Source organism: Zootoca vivipara, chromosome 14 (assembly GCF_963506605.1).
Source record: "Zootoca vivipara chromosome 14, rZooViv1.1, whole genome shotgun sequence".
Classification (NCBI taxonomy): domain Eukaryota; kingdom Metazoa; phylum Chordata; class Lepidosauria; order Squamata; family Lacertidae; genus Zootoca; species Zootoca vivipara.
The window spans coordinates 37,759,082-37,778,200 of record NC_083289.1 but is presented as its reverse complement, the minus strand read 5'-3'; the positions used below and the strand labels follow the sequence as shown (position 1 = coordinate 37,778,200).

The window sequence follows — 19,119 nt, the reverse complement described above, 5'->3', positions numbered from 1 at the left end:
TGTGAGGTAGGTTATTGAGTTGGCCAAGATCACCCATAGAGCTTTGCAGCTGAACAGGAAAGTGAATCTTGCTCCCTGGGATCCTACCTAATCCAATACTCTTAACCACTACCCCCAACCCTGAAATCTGTCCCAAGACTTGCTGACTGTCTTGAGCACCACAGCCCCTCATCTGCCTCTTCTAAAATGGCCTTGCTAGTTGCATTTTTATTTTTTAAATAGTAATTAATCAGAGTGGAACAGTTAGTTCATCTGTGAAGTCACCAAGCTCCTGCAGAATCTTTCTTACATCTTGCAGTGGTCTAGCCCACTCCCCCTTAATCATGGCCTAAAAGGCGGGAAATGAACCCCGCGGGCAATCGTATTTTGTTTCAGGGGAAAACGGAGGCTCCCATGATGACAGGTTGTGCTTCTGGAATGGCTGCTTCCTAAGCCAGAGTGTAGCTCATTCTGTAGAGCAGGAGTCTCTTCCTATCAGGGTTCAAGCCTTACATTGGGCAAAATGTTCCTGCATATTTTGGACTAGATGACCCTCGTGGTCCCTTTCCAAATCTACAATTCTTTGAAAGATTTGAAAAATGACGATTTGAAAGATATGAGCTTCCTGCAGCCGATCGGAAGCTCAGTCAGTCCCCACCCCCACCCCGGTGCAGCGAGGTGTCCGCAAGCTTCCGATTGGCTGCAGGAGCTTCCTGCAGCTAATCGGAAGCCGCAGAAGCGTCGCCACCCGCCCAGCGCCCCCCCCCCCCCGTGGTGAGGCATCCGCAGCTTCTTTTCAAGGAAACACCACGCCAGGTTTATCTCAGCACGCAGGGACTGACCAAGCAGGTGGCAGGGTCCAGATTTACGAGCCTAGTGGTCCGGATCTGGCCCGCGGATCTTTGTTTGAAGACCCCTGTCCTACACACTCACCTGTTCTGAGCAGGTGGAGATGGTGTATTTGGATGCCTCACTGAAAACTGGACTGAGAAACCACCATATCCATTGCAGGATTCAGTGGTAAAATTTTAAGCACACAGAACCGCCATCACATTTCTCGAATACAAAAGAATCCATACACATTTATTCCAAACCTTATTGGTTTATTCAGTCTTGCCATTCCACACAAGTACCAACAACATGACTACAAGATGCTAAAGGTATACAAAAATCAAACTTTATAGTAATGACTGTACAATAGGTTGCAATTCTCTTGGCCTTTTGCAAAATGAACACTAGTTATCCCAAATGGTCTCAGAATCATCACCTTCCACCCCAGGAGGAAGGTGGCAAGAGAAATAGCTTTTCTGCCTATTTGTTTCACATCTTCTAAAAGCGAAAGCATTTACATCGGTCTTGGCAAGGACAGGTCATGTGAACAATGCACCAAAAACATTTTAGTAAAGGAAGGGATGCCTTAAAAAGAACACTAGTCCTAGCCCCCCAGTTCTCTTGCTGGTTAAATGCACCAGCAGCAAGGAATACGAGAAAGCGTTTCTGTGTGCCAACATCCCTAAGAGCTGAGGGTGGCGGGGGGGGGGGGAGAGGAACCAGTCCGTATATAAATTTGCTTAGGGTTTTCTTGCAGCCTGCCATTTCTTACTTCCAACAGTATAAGTTTATTTTTGACATATCCTAAAAACAAGAGACTTCACTGGACTTAAGAGGACAGTATCATGTCTAAAGAACAATGTTTCTTGTTGAGAACTTGCAAACCAAAGCTCCCTTTAAAAAGGACTTTAAGTCCAACAAAAGTCCACAGTTCACCCTGCTGGGCCCAAGACACTAGGCTAGGTCCCTTCGTTTCATTTTCATTCCTCTTTTATTTTTCAAAGGTACAATTTTTAAACTGAATGCACTTTTAAGTTTAAAAAAAACAACGAAAAAAACAAAAAGCTGCCAAGTCCCACATTTTATCGGGAAGAGTTGGAACTGGATCGGCTGCGGTGACGCCTGCGGCCTGGAGATCTGGATCGTGACCGTCTGCGAACCGGGGATCTGCGCCTGGGAGACCTGGACCTGAAAGGGAATAGATAGTTGTGAGGAAGAGAGCAGAGCTTCAGTTAGGAGAATGGATGGATATCTAAAGTAATCCACACTTATCTAGTCAGTCCCTTTTTATTCAACAGCATTCAAGAGCAGTTAAAATATCCTAAAGGGTGAAGGCAGTTCAGCATGCTAACATTTTCCAAATGAACCCTCATGCAGAAAGCAATATAGCAACTGTATAATAACTAAATAAAATAAATATTTTCTCAGTTCCTAGATCAGAAAGTACTTCCACCTGCCTTCCCCTAATGTATTTAATGTATTTTTTAAAATAAAATTGCTGGATTTATTAATGTACATTTGATATGCTGTGAGTCACTTTGAGCACTGTTGTGGAAAAGCGGCATACAAACAAACTGATGCTAATGCTCTGGAAGGGGGCGCCTATCCTTCAAATACTTTCTGCAGGGACAGTCTTTGTTCACCATCAGCTGTAGTGCAGGAAGTAACTCACTGCCCATCCTTGGTGTGACTCATTTGAGTCCGCAGGTGTCCTTTTTAGTTTGCCTCCATGGACAGAGCTCCTACCAGCTGTAAACAGCTAAGCCCCTCTGGCTTACCCAGCTCCACAAAGGCAACCTACCTTCTCCTCATGCGAGGTGGAGAACGACGCCACATGGGTGGTGGCGGCAACATCCTCCGCGGAGGGGAGAAACGCCTGAGAGGCATCCTGGGCCGAGGAGTCAGGACAGCCGTGGCAGTGATCTCCTGACCATCAATCTGCCCTATTTAAAGATCACAGAAGCAGAAAGTTGATTTGTTTCAGCAGGGTGGAGGGATTGACGCAAAGGCCCCCTGCAGCCTCTGCCTTCTTGCTCACTAGGGAAGGTCAAACTATGGCAGTGGTGTGGGGGAGCAGGGAACCTAGAGGGAGATAGTAATACACAGGTGTAGCACATACATGCAAGAAGATACCAAAAAGACATTGGGGAGCCACAAACATCACTTTGCTTACCTATTACAATCAGGCCCAGTTCCCTGACTAATTCCCTCTGTGGGTCATTAGCCCCCAAGAAAAAAAAGAGATTCATAACCTCTGACCTACACTATACATTTTTTAATGTCCAGCATGGGACTGCAAGTTTTTCCTGGGACAAGCCTCTGCTTTCTTTATGAATAATTGCTGCCAACTTATTCCAAGGTATTTGCTCATGCCCACAAGTCCATTGCCTTTCTGGAGAATGCAGTTTACCTTGGGGGCCATTTTCATCAGGATGATCCACCCTTCTCACTTTGGGCCAGAAACCAAAATTGTGTGGTCACAGAGGTCCCACCAGCCCATATTCCTGGCAGACAAGGTTGATTTTTTCAAAAAGAAGTCATACAGGTAAAAAGATATATTTTTATTATTATAAGAGTAAAACTTGAAGAACCCAGAGCCTTATTTTGTTCAGGTGTGCTCTGCAAAGAGCCCTCCTAGCTGGTAGAACCTATATCACTTTTGGGAAATCTGAAACCCTTGTTTAATGGGGGGATCATCTCACATTACAGCATAAAGATTTTTCAGTCTTAACAATGCAGCCAGCCTCTGAAACCCACCTCCATCCATGTGCTTCAATGCCTTCTCAGCATCATCTGGATTCTCAAATTCTACATATGCATAACCCTTTGAAAGGTGTGGGTTGAGTCTGTCAACTGGCATATCAATCATTTTGATCTTTCCATAAGTGGAAAATATTTCCATTATGTGGTCCTGGAAGAGGAAAAGCAAGCTCCTTAATGCTCATGGCAAACGTTCATTACCTTCCATCTTCATAACAAAACACTGAAAGGGCAGCGGCGGAAGCAGCAACACACACATGCCCCTTTAACTGGATTTGAACAAAAAGAGTGAAGACCATTCAATTACACATTGAAATGATTCAACAGTTTTGCTTCCCAGGTTACCTGAACTTTACTCAGTTGTATCTATAGGAGCACTAGCTGGCCAGGCCACACATTGCTGTGGCTCATCCCTGTGATTCCCCCCACCCTGTCCCGATCCATGACCTATCCCGCCCCCTCCTCCCCGCAACCCACACCCAGGTGAGTCCCCACCTCCATTCTGCCTAGTCTGTAAATGCGAGCCCCCATTCGGTCTAGTAGCTGCAGTACCAGTGTAGCCTCCAATAGAGGGCCAAGGTTTTCTAGCTAGCTGTAGTACCAGTGTAGCCGCTGCTAGAGGGCGCTGTGTTGCAACCTCTTCTGCCTTCTATTTCCCAGCTTCCCCGGCTGTGTGATTTGAGCGTTCTGATGGACCCTGTTTTGGGGGTTTTACTTGGTGTAGGTGTGACATCTGTCTTACCAATGGGCATGGTGTTACTCAGACATTCACATTTGACGTTGTGTCAAAATTTGAACGTAATCGGTCAAGCGGTTTTGGCGAAAGGTCAATGCACACGCGCAGGTCCCCTTTACATTTTTATATATATATATAAATTAGAACAGCCTGCTGGACCAAGCCAGTGGCCCATATAGTCTAGCACACTGTTCTCACAGGGGTCAAGCCACTCACAAGCAGAGCCTGAGCACAACATCATTCTCCCTTATAGAGATCTAGTGTATCAATACTGGGAGGGACCCTTGGTCAATAGCATCCCCAGCATTCATATTCAATATGGACTTACAGGAAGCTGTCTTATACTGAGTCAGACCATTGGTTCTGGGGGAATTTTGTTTCCCTACCCCCTTTGGCCTTTTTACTTCTTTCTGGGTACAAGTGAACAACAGGCATCTGTTACCTTAGTCACATTTCTGGTGAGTCTCCCAACATGTACTTTGGTAGGTTTCGGTGATGGACTCCTCCTCTTCCGTTCCTTTTCATCTCTCTTGGGCGGTTTAGACCTGGTGGAAATAAACAAAAAGTGTCAAACAAAAATTTAAACATATGGATCTGCAACTCAAGCTCTTCATTAACTCCTATCAATGCAGCATGACAAAAAAACCCACCAGTGATCTTATTCTGTATTCCTTGCTAAATTTGTTACTAAAAAAAAAGGCCATTGATAGTTTTCAAGAAATAATTATGCTAAAAGGGTGAAGTGAGTAACTATTGAGGCTTAACTTAAATTCAGTAGGGCTTAGGCAGGCATAGGCAACCTTGGCTCTCCAGATGTCAGTGGTCAGGGATCATGGGAGTTGTAGTTCCAAAACATCTGGAGAGCCAAGGTTGCCTATGCCTGGCTTGGAGGGACCTTTATTTCAGTGTTTCTCAACCTTTTTTGGGCCAAGGCACACTTGTTCCATGAAAAAAATCACGAGGAACACCACCATTAAAAAAGTTAAAAAATTTAACTCTGTTCCGCCCTATATTGACTATATAATTATGACTGTAAGAAACACTTGCCAATTGCTGTGTTGGTTGCAATCTCCTGTAATAAGGCTTCACAAGCCGCTGATTTCTCTGCCAGCACAATCCTTTGCTCAGCAAGTTTCAGGTTGAGCTCATCCAGCCAGCTTCTTTAAGTTTCTCTAAAACCACCCTCCTGTGGTGGTGGCTGTTGAGAGCTGCGCTCGCTCCACGTCGTGACCTGGCCGGCTTCCTTTCCGGCGGGTCAGTGTTAGTTATTGGCGGCCGGCAGGCACATGACAATGCAAATCGCCCTTCTCGTCGCCGCACGTCGCGGCACACCAGCCAGCGTCTCGCGGCACACTAGTGTGCCGCGGAACAGCGGTTGAGAAACGCTGCTTTATTTGACACTATTGACAAAGTTTGAAATTTAGAAGCATCTTTTTCATATAACACAGGTTCCCAAAGATGAGATTCAAAAGGCAAAGAACAGGACAATCTGTTATTTTGCCCACTTCTGCCTCTGGCCCACTGCTAGCATTTGCCGCTCCCCATGAAAGGAACATGGCCTTTGAGCTGAAAAGGGTCCCCCACCCCTGTCTTACAGGAAGCACTTATCAAGGCGAATGGATATAAAAGTAGCCAGCAGCCTCCAATAATCTAGACTCACTTTGAACGGGAACGCCTCCTGTTGTCGTGCCGATGTCGAGATGGGCTTGGAGAACCCGAGGAGCTGCTGGAGCTGGAACTGCGGGAGGTGCTTGAACTCCCAGAGCGGCTTGACGCGGAGGAGGAGCTGGAGCCACTGCTGGAGCCGGTGCTGGAGCTAGAACCAGAACTGGATGTGGAACTGGAGCGAGACCTGGCAGAGAAGGTGTCATGCAAGAGACTAATGGCAGCAAGGGTGTTCTCCCGATAACCCCCAAGAACTTCTGAAGGTGTTGGAAAGAACACACCATTGTCTTTTGCAGTTCCAACCCAAACCTGGCCACCTCCAAATGCAGAGGTGATGCTCTTTCTAAATCATTTCACTTATTGTATTCATTTGTCCCAAAACAGATTTCAGAGCAATATACAAAAGTCACCTCAAATTACAAATACCTTATAAAACCAATTTAATGAAGAATCAGAAATACCATTCAGCCCACTAATAATGCCACCGTCTAAAATGCTCAGGCAAAGAAAAATGTTTTAATGGTCTCTGAAATTACCTCCCTTTGGAGGGTGTTCCAGTTGAAGTGCCCATAACACACACACATACACCCCTTTGTAAATGCAGGACACACATCTTCTAAAGATGAACCAAGAAGGGCCTCACCTCCAAACAGATCATTTGGGTTCAAACAGACCTCCTGTGAGAAACCACACACAAACCCCCAATATCTCAATCAGAGAAGAGGACCTGAAGTCAAATATGTGTTTAGCATTACTGCTTCACTCAGCTTACAACCGGCCTGCTGGTTCAGATCAAGGGGCATATTTTAAGTTCTCAAGCTTAACTGCCCTACATTCCTGGGAATCTCACAAGTAGGGCATAGTGGAGACATCCACCACAACTCCATTTCTGTATCCAACATCTGAAAAGTTAAAAGGTTTGCACTTTCTGAGCATGGCGGCATCATTTTTTAACAGCCGATTAAGAATCCTTGGGAAGGCCTGGTCCTTGAAATGGCCTTCAGAAACCCAAGAATTCCTGACTCTGCTTACCTGGTGCTGCTACTACCACTGGAGGCGCTGCGCCTCTTGCGAGTTTTGTCGCGCCCGCGATCCTTTTCACTCGACTCCTTTGTAGCTGGCTTGTCTTTGGACCTGTCCTTGGACTTTTCTTCTGTACGGTCCTTGCGCTTGGTAGGAGAGGGAGCCCTTTAATGAACAAAGGTTGAGAAACTTAATTTCCAACCCCACAATTTCAGTTGCAACAAAAGAAAGAAATGTCATTGCTACAAAGATGCTAAGAGACAAATCCCCAGTGTTTACACTATGGAGCGGCTTCATGAAAGAAAGCCAATGGTGTGGAATACTGTATATGGAGATTATGAAAAGGAGGGGAAGATGCATTTCTAATTCCTCATGCTTGATGGGAAATCCCTAGGAGTCTGCACAGATCCCCCAAGAGGGGTGAGGCCTTGAACATTCAGACAATTATTACCTAGTGCTGGACTTTTTATTATTTTCTTTGATTCCTAGCAAACTCTTCTTTTTCATTCCTGACAGCTCCATTTTCCCCTTCCGAGTCCAAAAGCGGCACTTTTTGGGGGGCTCACTTATCTGAAAGCTTACTTCTAACTCCTTGATTCTGAGAAACGATCCCTAAGCGAGTGCAATAAACTCCAAAGAGCAGCCTAGTGACAAGATAAAAGGGATATGAGACAGTTAACATATACCGTGTTTCTCACATTTTAAGACACCGTCTTATAACTTTTTTCCCTCAAAAAAACACTGGGTGGCTTATTTTCAGGGAATGTCTTGTTTTTATTACGTCAGGAGCAGTGCCCCTCTTGCTCCCTGGCTCCCTGCGGGGCAGGATTCTTGACTGAAAGAAAAGGACGGGCAACAGCCACCACCAAACTCCGTGAGAGGGAGTCTGAGGGAAGGGAAGTGTGTGCGTCCCTGGCCCAGCCCTCTCTCCCCGGCCCTGGGATGTTCGTGAGGGAGGGAGGGAGGGAGCTCCTCCGAAGGGCTGCTCTCTCTCTCTCTCTCCTCCCAGGTGGGGACTCACTTAATAGCAATCTGCTACACTGGAGCTTCTTAAATTTAAACCAGTACAGTATAATGGAATCTATCTGTGTGATGCAGTACGTATAGCAAATAAGGATCTCTACCAGCCAGCCCAAGACTTAAGAGCGAAAGTTCCAACAATGTAGCACTTTGTAGCACTGATAGCAAAGAGGCTACCGGCTGATAAGAGATACTGTAGAAAACAAGGCAGTTGAGCAGCAATTAAAATGGTAAATGGTAGCAATTGTAGCAATTGAGCCAGCAGGAAAGCGGGGTGAGATAATCTGCTGGTCCTAACTGCTTCTCTTACCCACAAAATGTTAACTTTTAGCAGCTCCTAAACAGCGAGAAGCCACCGGCAGCGATCCCGGTACCAGTAAAAATCCTTAAAGGGGCAGCTCTACAGACAAGCAATAGAAAGAAAAAGAATCCTCACTTTTTAAAAGGTTTTTAAAAGGGGGGAAGGTGGGGGGAAGCGAGAGGTGGGCTCTGTGTGTGTGTGTGTGTGTGTGTGTGTGTGTGTGTGTGTGTGAGAGAGAGAGAGAGAGAGAGAGAGACACGCAGGGGAGAGAGAGAGAGAGAGAGAGAGACGCGCACACAGAGTCTCTCCCTAAAGGGGAAGGCAGCGTCTTCAATCGCCCCTCTTTTCTTCCTCCTGTTTCATCTCCTCCCCACCGCAAATGCCACTTTTCTCCTCTTCACTCACACAGCCTAGCTAAAAAAAAAAAAATCGAACGGGAGGGGAAATCACGAGTCTGCAGCAACCAGCAGCTATGGCTCTTCGGTGCATTTTTACAAGCTTTTAAAAGAAATACGTGTCTTTGGAGCGACAGCAAAATGGGGAGAGATTTTTAGGGGGGGGGGAGTTTGCTGGCGGGAGGGGGGAAGGGTCTATCACTATGTCTTATTTTCGGGTTATGGCTTATATCGCACAATTGCTTAGAAATCCTGCTATGTCTTATATTATGCCTACGTCTTAAAAAAGGAGAAACACGGTAGGCAGAGGAAAAGAAAACCCACTTCACAAGAAAAGGCACAAGCTTCATGCAAAGCATTATAGTTCACACACTTCCGTGTGGCTTATTACCCATTTGAAAATAGCATCTGCTGAACAATTTAAGAGTGTGTTTACACAGAGCATTTGAATTTTCTTTCTAATCACCCAACAAAAGGAGGAAGAACACAATCAACATAGCATTACAACAGGACAGTGGTAGCCAACATGGTGCCCTCCATATGAATTGAACTCCAACTCCCATCAGCCTGTCATCACAGCCAACTCTCATGGATGACTGGAGTTATAGTCCAGCAACACCTGGAGAACACCACGTCAGCTACCTCTGCAATAGAAAGCAAGGTACCTCAACAGGACATTGTGGTACAGTAGTAGCAAGAAAGCATTTTAAGTCCCAGGAAAATTATAGTAGATTTTAATTGTTTGTAAGAATTTATACTGCTCTTCCTAAATTATTAATGCAGTTTCTCATTACTACTGCTAAGCATTATTTTGTATTGATAGAGTGCTGCAGTTAAGTCTGCAATTTTAGCTCCAGGGTAACTCCCAGAGACTATTAAATGTAACAGCAGAAGCACAGCACATAACCCTATCCTCAGATCACAGAACAGGGGTGGTAAAACCTGTGGTCTTCCAGATGTTCTTGGACTCCAACTCCCATCAGCCCCAGCCAGCATAGCCAATTATTGGGGTGATGGGAGTTGACAATCCAACAAAATTTGGAGGGCCATCATTTCCCATCCTGGCATAAAAGATCCTCAGTTGGAAATGCTGCTGGCTACAGCAGATAAGGTACATAAGTCCTTAAGGGTTATACACACTGTGGGCTCAAGAGTGTCTCTATATTCTGAGAGTAAAGGTAAAGGGACCCCTGACCATTAGGTCCAGCCATGACTGACTCTGGGGTTGCGGAGCTCATCTCGCATTATTGGCCGAGGGAGCCGGCGTACAGCTTCCAGGTCATGTGGCCAGCATGACAAAGCTGCTTCTGGCGAACCAGAGCAGCACATGAAAACGCCGTTTACCTTCCCGCTGTTGCGGTACCTATTTATCTACATGCACTTTGACGTGCTTTCGAACTGCTAGGTTGGCAGGAGCTGGGACCGAGCAACGGGAGCTCACCCCGTCAAGGGGATTCGAACTGCCGACCTTCTGATCGGCAAGCCCTAGGCTCTGTGGTTTAACCTACAGCACCACCTGCTGAGAGTAGCTATGGCTTATTTCAATTACTGTAATTCTACCTCTCAGTATAAAACCCAAGGTGTTTTAAAGTCATACATTAAAAATAATGACTATTTTAGAATGGTAGAGTACAGGGTACTGTACATTTCAGATTAAGTGTATGTATTTTTCCCTAGCAAACCAGCATCAGGGCAACCCATGGGAAATGGGTGGAAAATCTGAAAACAAAGGTTTTCATCCTTGTAGTTCAATTCCTGTACACTGCTATGCTCAAGTAACTCAACAGGCACTGAGAGAGCAAGGTTGTTTGATGTACATTTGACCTACGAAGGACAAATATGTTTTGTCATCTTTAAGATTAACACTTGGAACTACAAAATAATAATAATAAAAATCCTTCCAGTAGCACCTTAGAGACCAACTAAGTTTGTCATAGGTACAGTATGAGCTTTTGTGTGCATGCACACTTCTTCAGATACACACGAAAGCTCATACCTATGACAAACTTAGTTGGTCTCTAAGGAGCTACTGGAAGGATTTTTATTTTTTTTATTTTTGACTACGTCAGACCAACACAGCTACCTACCTGTAACTTGGAACTACAGTATTAATTTACGGAGGGCAACCTGGATTAAAATTAAAGATGCATTTTCATGTGCTGAGACTTCTCTCAGGCACATTATACACACAAACTGTGTATAATGTGCTTATGCAAATAACCCTTTGGGAAGGTCTAAAGCAGGGGTCCCCAAACTAAGGCCCGGGGGCCGGATGTGGCCCAATCGCCTTCTCAATCCGGCCCGCGGATGGCCCGGGAATCAGCATGTTTTTACATGAGTAGAATGTGTCCTTTTATTTAAAATGCATCTCTGGGTTATTTGTGGGGCCTGCCTGGTGTTATTACATGAGTAGAATATGTCCTTTTATTTAAAATGCATCTCTGGGTTATTTGTGGGGCATAGGAATTTGTTCATATTTTTCCCCCAAAATATAGTCCGGCCCCCAACATGGTCTGAGGGACAGTGGACCGGCCCCCTGCTGAAAAAGTTTGCTGACCCCTGGTCTAAAGTAAGCTCCAACAGGCCATTATTCTACTGATGTCTGTAACTTAAATTGCAAGTGCCTGAAGCAGTTCAAAAATAAGGGAAAGCACACACTGTTATACCACTCTGCTTCTGCTATAGCAGAAGACTATTCCCACAAGCTTAGCTTTCCACTTGAATCTATGTTAACCTTTAACAGAAACAGTGTTAAGTATTTCTGCACAAGTCATTCAAGAAGGCAGCTCTTGCTTTTGTGTCACTCACAGCTATTGTGGAAGCATAGGTGTGTAATGATATTCCCTGCCCTAGGGAAGAACTCACATTCAGAAAACCTATGTCTGGATATCCCAGATTTCTTAGCCATTCTGCTTTGACAACTCTGAATATAGCCCTGTGTTATATAGCAGACAGGAGCATTTTCGGAAGCAGTAGGACGTACTCCAGCAGACGTTTTCATCAACAAAGAAATTAAATGGGATTAAAGGTATTATTCCTCTATATCCACACTTCACAACCCACTTCCTATTCACATTAACTGCACTCTCTAAGTGGTACAAAAACAATTTGAAAGGACCTGTTCAGGTTAAATAAGGTCTTGAATTAACTTGGTGGTTAAGAGAAATCAGTGAACCCTCAGTAAAAGAGAACTGTCTCTGCTGTATACCACATCCTCAGTGCTTTAAGACCAGGAACACCAAGCCCAAGCTACCAGTACTGCCCCAAAAGAAACAATATTGTGTACAAGTTTTAATAGTGCCTAGAGATTTTCTGTGGGAATCACTGACTTTGCAATCTGACTCTTATCATGTTCACAAAGCTAGCAGAATGGCTACCTGTATACCTTACTGTGTTTGGGCAATACATTGACTTCACTGTGGTGAAAAGCCACTTCGTACATAATCATGTGAATGTTTTTAGTCTTAGGTTTTTTTTAACATACAGTATCAATGGACTTGCATATTTGTATAAGTAATCACTGTTATTATTGAAAGGCAATTTCTTTGCTATTGATAAACAAATATTAAGTGAATTATAATAGCACCTGCTGCACTTCTGCTCTTCACTACCACCCCCACCCCCAAGAAGACCCCCTAAGACCATGACCACCCTCTAAGACCAAGAGGGACCAGAGATTTGAACTTGAGCTTCCCAGGTACAAGCTATATCCTCTACTAGCTCTGCAAGCTGGCTGAATGGACAACAGCTTACATCTAAAAGTAAGAATCGTAGTAGCAGAAGCACCATAGTGCTGCAACATAAAGCCATATCTGAGAATCCACTGAAAGAATCCCCACACTGGAAGCCAAGGTATAAGATGTAACCAAGGGGGCCAGTGTGGTGCAACACTTAGCATCACAGAAACAAGAGGGTTAAATCCCTGGTCAGTCACAAAGCTCAACTTAGAGGCCTTGGCTCGTCTGAGGGATCACAACAGGCCTATCTCACAGGGCTGTTATGAGGTTAAAACGGGGGTAGGGAGAGAAGAACCATAAACTCATCCTGCATTTCTTTGGATAAGGGATTATCTTTTGCAAAATAAAATAGGTAACACGATCAATATAATAATAGAAGGACGCAACTTGAATTTGCACAGTACTGGTCAGGCAAATAAGGGGGGTTGAAAGAGACTTTCAGAGTGGGCTCCAGGAAGTTTGGGAGACCCCTCAAGGGAGAAAGGCGGGGTGGGAAGAGAAAGGAACCCCCTCCTCAACTGGGCCTAGCTGGCGATACGAGCTTTCCTCGCCCGACACGGAGAAAGAGGGAAACGGGAAGGGGCGGAGCAAATCGGCTCTGCCGCTTCAGTCAACCGACCACACACAGCGCCTCTAAGGGCTCCCAAACTCTCCCCTCCAGCCAAGGCCTCCCCGCTCCTCGAGCTCATCCGCGGGGCCGACCTCCCTCACAGACCCACCCCCAGCGTCCGGGAAGCTTTTCTTGCCACACTCGGGCGCAGTCACGGCTAACTGCAACTGCACCGGGGCAGATGGCGGCGGATTACCGCCTCTCCCCTCTACTTACATCCTCAGAGCCCGACCGTCGCTCCCTCGTCGCGCTCGCGGTGACGCGCGGATTGCCGCCTTCCACACAGCGGCAAAGAGCCGCTGGGCGGCGCGCGCTGATAGCGTCACCGGAAGAAAGGAAGCGCGGAGAGGAGAGGCGGGGTAGCCTTCTATCTCCATGGTTACTGTTCCCCCTTAAAGGAGCAGATCGACCCTTTTTGTTGTGGTAGTTTAAAGCTCCATAGAGATAAAGAAGAAGGTTTTTTTGGAGGGCGGGGACAACAACAATTCTTAAAACACGATAATGGAAAGGGGAAATGGGAGTTGAAAGGATTATTAGCTCATGCAGGATTTTTTTTCCAAGCGCCTAGCACTTTGGACATTAAACATTTTAATAAACTCAGTGGGAAGGCCTGCTGAGACTCCTGACCCCCTCTCTAAGGGAGACTACATTTTAGAGCCTGTCCAGATCCCTTTAATGTTGTTATTCTTCCTTCAAGGAGCTCAAGGTGGCATGCATTGTTCTTCCCCCTTACTAATTTTATCCGCGCAACAACCCTGTGAGGTTTGGTAGGCAGCGCCTAACCTACCACACAGGGCTGTTGCATGGATCAAATAGGATACGGTGGTATTTCATAAATGCCCTGCATTCCTTGGAGGAAGGTTAGGATAAAATGTAATCAATAAGCAGCAAAATAAAAGAGGCATGTGGCAAACAGTGTTTACTCTCTGTGAGCTTTCATGGAGTAGGGTCAACTTCATAACATATATTAAATGCTATCTTTAGTTGGCAGATTGTACAGATAGACACATTTTTATTTTGTGTCTTTGCTTAAAACCTATTTATGTATTTTCTTACAGTTGGATTCTATGTTTTTTTCTGTCATAGCACACATGCCTTTAGACCATCTCCTGAGAATTAGTCAAAATCTTATTTGTGACCTTTAGTTTGTTCCAAAAAAAGTTATTACACCACTGTTATTTTGGGTTTTTTCCCCCTTTATAGGTAGCTAACCAACACAGCTACCTGTGAATATGTTACAATTTAATGACACGGCATGCCTAATGTCCAGTGCAACAAACCAAACCTATTTACCAGCTATAAAACAAAGCAACCATCACACACCTCATTGCAGGATGTACTACTGGTATATCTAGACTTAGTTCAATTCAAAGTGTAATTCTGACCATATCTACTTGGGAGTAAGTCCTATTTAATTTAGGGGGGGGGGTTCACTCCCAGTAGAATTAGAATTGCAGTCTAAATTCCCATAGATTTCAGTGGGAATTGAGTTAAATTAGAACGAACTTGTTTGACTAATTTCAATGGGACCCAAGTTCAGCTAATTTCGTTTGGAACTGGAACCAACCTTATTTATTAAATGTAAAATGTTATAATCACTTAAAGGTCACCAATGTCTCAGCTGCATGCCCATAGGGTGCCCCCACCAGCTGAAAATAGGTTTGGAGAAAGCATTCTATCATAGCCAATAGAATAGGTGGCACAATGCCTAGCTGCGGTTTACAAACATGCTCAAGGGCCTCAAAAGTCTGGCAAGCATGTAATACATATTTAAGAATGTAGTGCAGTCACAGAGACCCCGTGGGAGGGTTTGTAGTGCTGCATCACAATCCAGGATTTCTATCTTGTCAGGACAGGATAGGGAAGCAAAAGTAAACAGCAGTGGCCAGGGCATGGGAGAGAGAAGGGAGGGCCACTGACAGGGGGGCGGGGATGGTGGTTTAAAAACATTTCAGATGCTGTAAGATTGGATTGTGTTTTAAACAATGGCAGAGGTCTGAGTAGAGTAAGCATGGGTTAATGCTGAGGAGTAGAGGGTGGTAGTTAACTTTAGCACAAGGTTTGTACGGCAAGAAGGGAGTTTGGAAATGCTTTGTTGTGTTAGGGAAAATTCTGGGTGCGAGGCTACTCAGCCACCCAGCTCGTCAGGCAAGGGCCTGCAGTCCGCTGTGGAATAAAATAAGGAGTCCAGCCACAAAACAGCAAGGTTTACTACTGCGCAGCAGGTGCCAGTCAAGACTGAACAGTGGGAGCAGGGTTGCAAGAACTTTTAAAACTTCCCACCTAATTCCCAGAATACATTTCTAAAGCATCATTCCTACATCATAGTTACATAGCTAACTGTCAGAAAAGGGGAGGTACATACAATATTAACATACTGTGCCTGGTGTGCTATGGTTCATGGGGTCACGAAGAGTCGGACACGACTAAACAACAACAAACAAGATTAACATAAGGGTAATGATTCAGAGCAAAAGTAAATGTGTGATAAGTACCAGGAGGAACTTCTTAAGTATCCACAGGAAAAGAACAATAAGGTCCTGGCTTTGTATCACCTGGGTGGGTCTGGTGATGGGATTAGGCTTGGCCAACAATCAGCTCAGCAAAGTGCCTCTGGGCACTTCCTGGAGTCCCTTTTCAAGGGCAAAATAGTGTTGGAATGGAGGAAACTGGAGTTAATTTTATATGATTTTTAAAACTAGGTAACTTCCCTGAGTTGTCAAGTCAAAAGGATACATTTATGCATAATATTTATAACATTTAACAACTTTAAAGATGTGCCCCCCGTTGTTAGCAGAGATGGCTGCAACACTGAAGCTAACACCAAAAGTCTAAATCCCTTCTCACTGTACTGTACTCTAATTTTGTTTTAAACTGCCACACACACACACACCCTTCAGTGGCACCCCCTGCTCACTCTGCCATTGTTTAAAATCAACACTCTTGTTAGGGCAAAATTCTTGTTCTCAGTATCTTTCCATCCCTGCTTTACTCAAATGTAAAAATGTAAAAGTGCCATTTCCCTCTCAGTGTCCTTCTACTCTCACTTTACTAAACTTTTGCCATTGTTTATGACAGCCACTTTCCCCCCCTCACAGTGTTACTCCCTCCTCACTGTACACAAACATCTCCCTCTGAAAACCTGGTTCCCCTTCCAAACCCATGATCCTGTATCTATGAGGGGAAGCTGACAGTAGTTCCTTTTACAATATAATGGCTTTGGCTGACTAGTTAAGTACCATGATTTAGCACAGGCAAAAAGAGGCTGCTTTGTGCCATAGAAGCAAATAGGTGAGCTTTCTCGGGAATCCCCTCACCTAGCTGCTACTAGAACAGGCATCCCCAAACTTCGGCCCTCCAGATGTTTTGGACTACAATTCCCATCTTCCCAGACCACTGGTCCTATTAGCTAGGGATCATGGGAGTTGTAGGCCAAAACATCTGGAGGGCCACAGTTTGGGGATGCCTGTACTAGAAGAACAATAGTCAAGAGTGATGTGTGTTAGTTGGGAGCTGGAGACTGATACATACCTTGTTCTGTTGTGGATCTAAAGCTGTGACTAGTGGAGGACCAAGGTACTTTGGAGTACTAATGCTGTGAGCCCCTCCATACTATGATCAGGTTGTATACAGTATATGTGCAAATAAAGCCACATATTCTAAAGACACCAGAGTGTCCAGTGACCTTTTTGCTTATTACAACCTTCATTCTCAAGAGACCAAACCCTGGAAAAGTGCTTGGAACTGCTCAAGAGATTGGGGTCATAACAGTATATTGGTGACCCCTCCCCGGCGCCAGGGACACCCGACCATCAGCGGAGCAGAGCTCCGCGAAGCTCCGAAGCTCCGTGGCCCTGGGGCTTAAGGAGGGCTGCACTGCGGAGCGCCGACGCTCTGGCGGAGGAGAGCCCCTGAGCACGCAAAAGCCTGCGCCTCGGAGCGCCGACGCTCCGGTGACGGGGGAGAGCCCCCGAGCGCGCTGCTGCTGCCGCCACCACTCTCTCCCCCCTGGGAGATAGGGAGGAGAGAGAGAACGTGTCGAGAGGGAGAGCCGGGCCCCCAGGTGCGCTGCCGCGGCCGCGGCTGCAGCCGTTCTCTCCCCCACCGCGACGAGGAGAGAAGAGGGAGAAAAGAGAAGGAACCCGCTGAGGGAGAAAGAACCCCACCGTCCCCACCGTCGCGACCTGGCCCAACAGCCCTGCCGAAGGACCACCACCGCCATTAACGAGAGTGAAGAGGCGAGGTAGGAGGACAAAGGCCGTGGACAAAAACCACGCCCAAGCCCGCCTCTCAACCCCACCAACGAGGCCCGTTGGAAAAGACATCGCCTTTGCAATTTTTTAAACAATTTTCCTCTTAATTTCTTATCATGATTGCTATTATTTTATTTTTTCTATTTTTTCATATATAATTTTTCTATTTTTTCCTTTTTTATTATTATTAGTTCCCCCCCCCCTTTTCTTCTTCTTCTTCACATACATACATATACTACTTGCTGCTCTGAACGGGCGAGACCCAGAGAGAGGCAACACGAGGGAGGACTCCTGACGCTGCTTGGGACCACCTAAGGAGACCTCTGTTTATTTTTGACTTTGTTTTTGTTTTGTATTGCTTCCCCTATTTTTATCTTTTTTATCCCTTCAATTTTTATATTACTCTCACTTTTCAATATCTATTGTTATTATTAGCCCCCCCCCACTCTCCAGTCCTTCTAATTCGGAAAACAAAATAAAAACAAGAAAGGCCTTCCCACCCCAATTTCCCCCCTTCCTTTTTGTTTCCTCTTTTCCTCCCCCCCTTTTTTTTCTTTCTTCTTTTTTCTTTTTGAATATTTCCCCTTTTAAGGGGAGCGCTGCCATTGCAGCCACCTCCTCCACATAATTTTGCTTTTTATACCTCATTTTTGGCCCTATTTCGGGTGAGTGTGTGAGTGTGAGCGTGTGTATATATATACACAATTATCAATCACCTATATCTCTATCTCCATCTTACTTTGTAAGCCCCCTTTACTCTTCTCCCCCCCCACCAGCATCTTTACACCACCAATAACACCCCACTCCCACCCTTAACATACAGAACCCCCCCTAGTTACTAATACCCAACCCCCCCTTTTTTTACGCATCTCCCTCTCACTACCCTACCCACCCCATTTCCCGCCCCCCATGCTCGTTTGACCACTTTATTTTATTTTACCTCTTAAATCCACCCCGTACCTAATCCCAGCACCTCTCTGTTACAAAGAGGACCACTGCCGCTGCAGTCACCCCTACTTTAATTTACTGCTAATACCCACATCCCTCACAGTTCCAAATACACTGTTTTCCACCCCAGCCTCAGCCTCAACCCCCAATTTATACCTCACTTTAAGCTTGTCAATTCCCTGCTCCCTCCCCCCCTAACCCCTAAAACTACATACCTATACCTCCCACTTTCATCAACACCCCCCCCAGCAAACCTTTACCCCACACCAAACTTAAGACCACCAATACAATATATCATCACTGCTGCTACTTTCCTTCCTTCCTCCCTCCCTCTCTCTCTCTCTCTCCCTTTCACTCCTTCCTTCCCCCCCTCTTCCCCCCCACTCCCCTCCTTCCCTCCAACTCCCATTTACTTTCCAGTCTCCTATCCTTCCCTCCTCCCCCCCTTTTCCCCCTCCTCCTAAACCCCCTCTCCCCCCTCTTTCCCACCCTCTGACACTATACAGTTCTGCTTAAATCTACCTGAAAGCAACCCTGCAAAACTTAAATCCTTTTACTACCTGCTGTGGATCCTCAACCCCACCTCCCACCCCCAACTGGACCCCAACACACACACCCTGAACGCACGAGGGTGCGCCACTGAGGAGAACTCGAGAACTCCAGTGAAGCCTGCAAAACACAACCCAGACGGCACATAAACCGCCTAATGCAAACGCTCTGAATAGCCACCAATCAACGCCTGATCAATCCAACAACCTAACACCACGACTTCCAACCACAACACATTCTACTCCAAGAAGACACCAAACAGACCCCAAACCAAAAACCCCAGGGAAATCACGACAACACCAACCAGGATAA

At 45.7% G+C, this 19,119-nt stretch overlaps 1 protein-coding gene across 3 annotated transcripts; it reads right to left on the bottom strand.

Annotated features, from left to right (window-relative positions):
* Positions 1-1,042: 1,042 nt before the first annotated feature.
* On the bottom strand, positions 1,043-13,373 carry RNPS1 (RNA binding protein with serine rich domain 1). Of its 3 annotated transcripts, none has more exons than XM_035131932.2 (8): positions 13,274-13,368; positions 7,446-7,638; positions 7,004-7,159; positions 5,967-6,158; positions 4,749-4,851; positions 3,568-3,721; positions 2,612-2,753; positions 1,043-1,998 (listed from the first exon to the last, which is right to left on the bottom strand). In XM_035131932.2, exons 2-8 carry the CDS (start codon positions 7,514-7,516, stop codon positions 1,893-1,895), a joined length of 924 nt encoding a protein of 307 aa, XP_034987823.1. In that variant the 5' UTR covers positions 7,517-7,638; positions 13,274-13,368; the 3' UTR covers positions 1,043-1,892. The 3 variants fall into 3 exon arrangements, with proteins under 3 accessions (XP_034987823.1, XP_034987825.1, XP_034987826.1); XM_035131934.2 differs by having other exon boundaries at positions 5,967-6,122; XM_035131935.2 differs by lacking the exon at positions 7,446-7,638 and having other exon boundaries at positions 13,274-13,373.
* Positions 13,374-19,119: the final 5,746 nt, after the last annotated feature.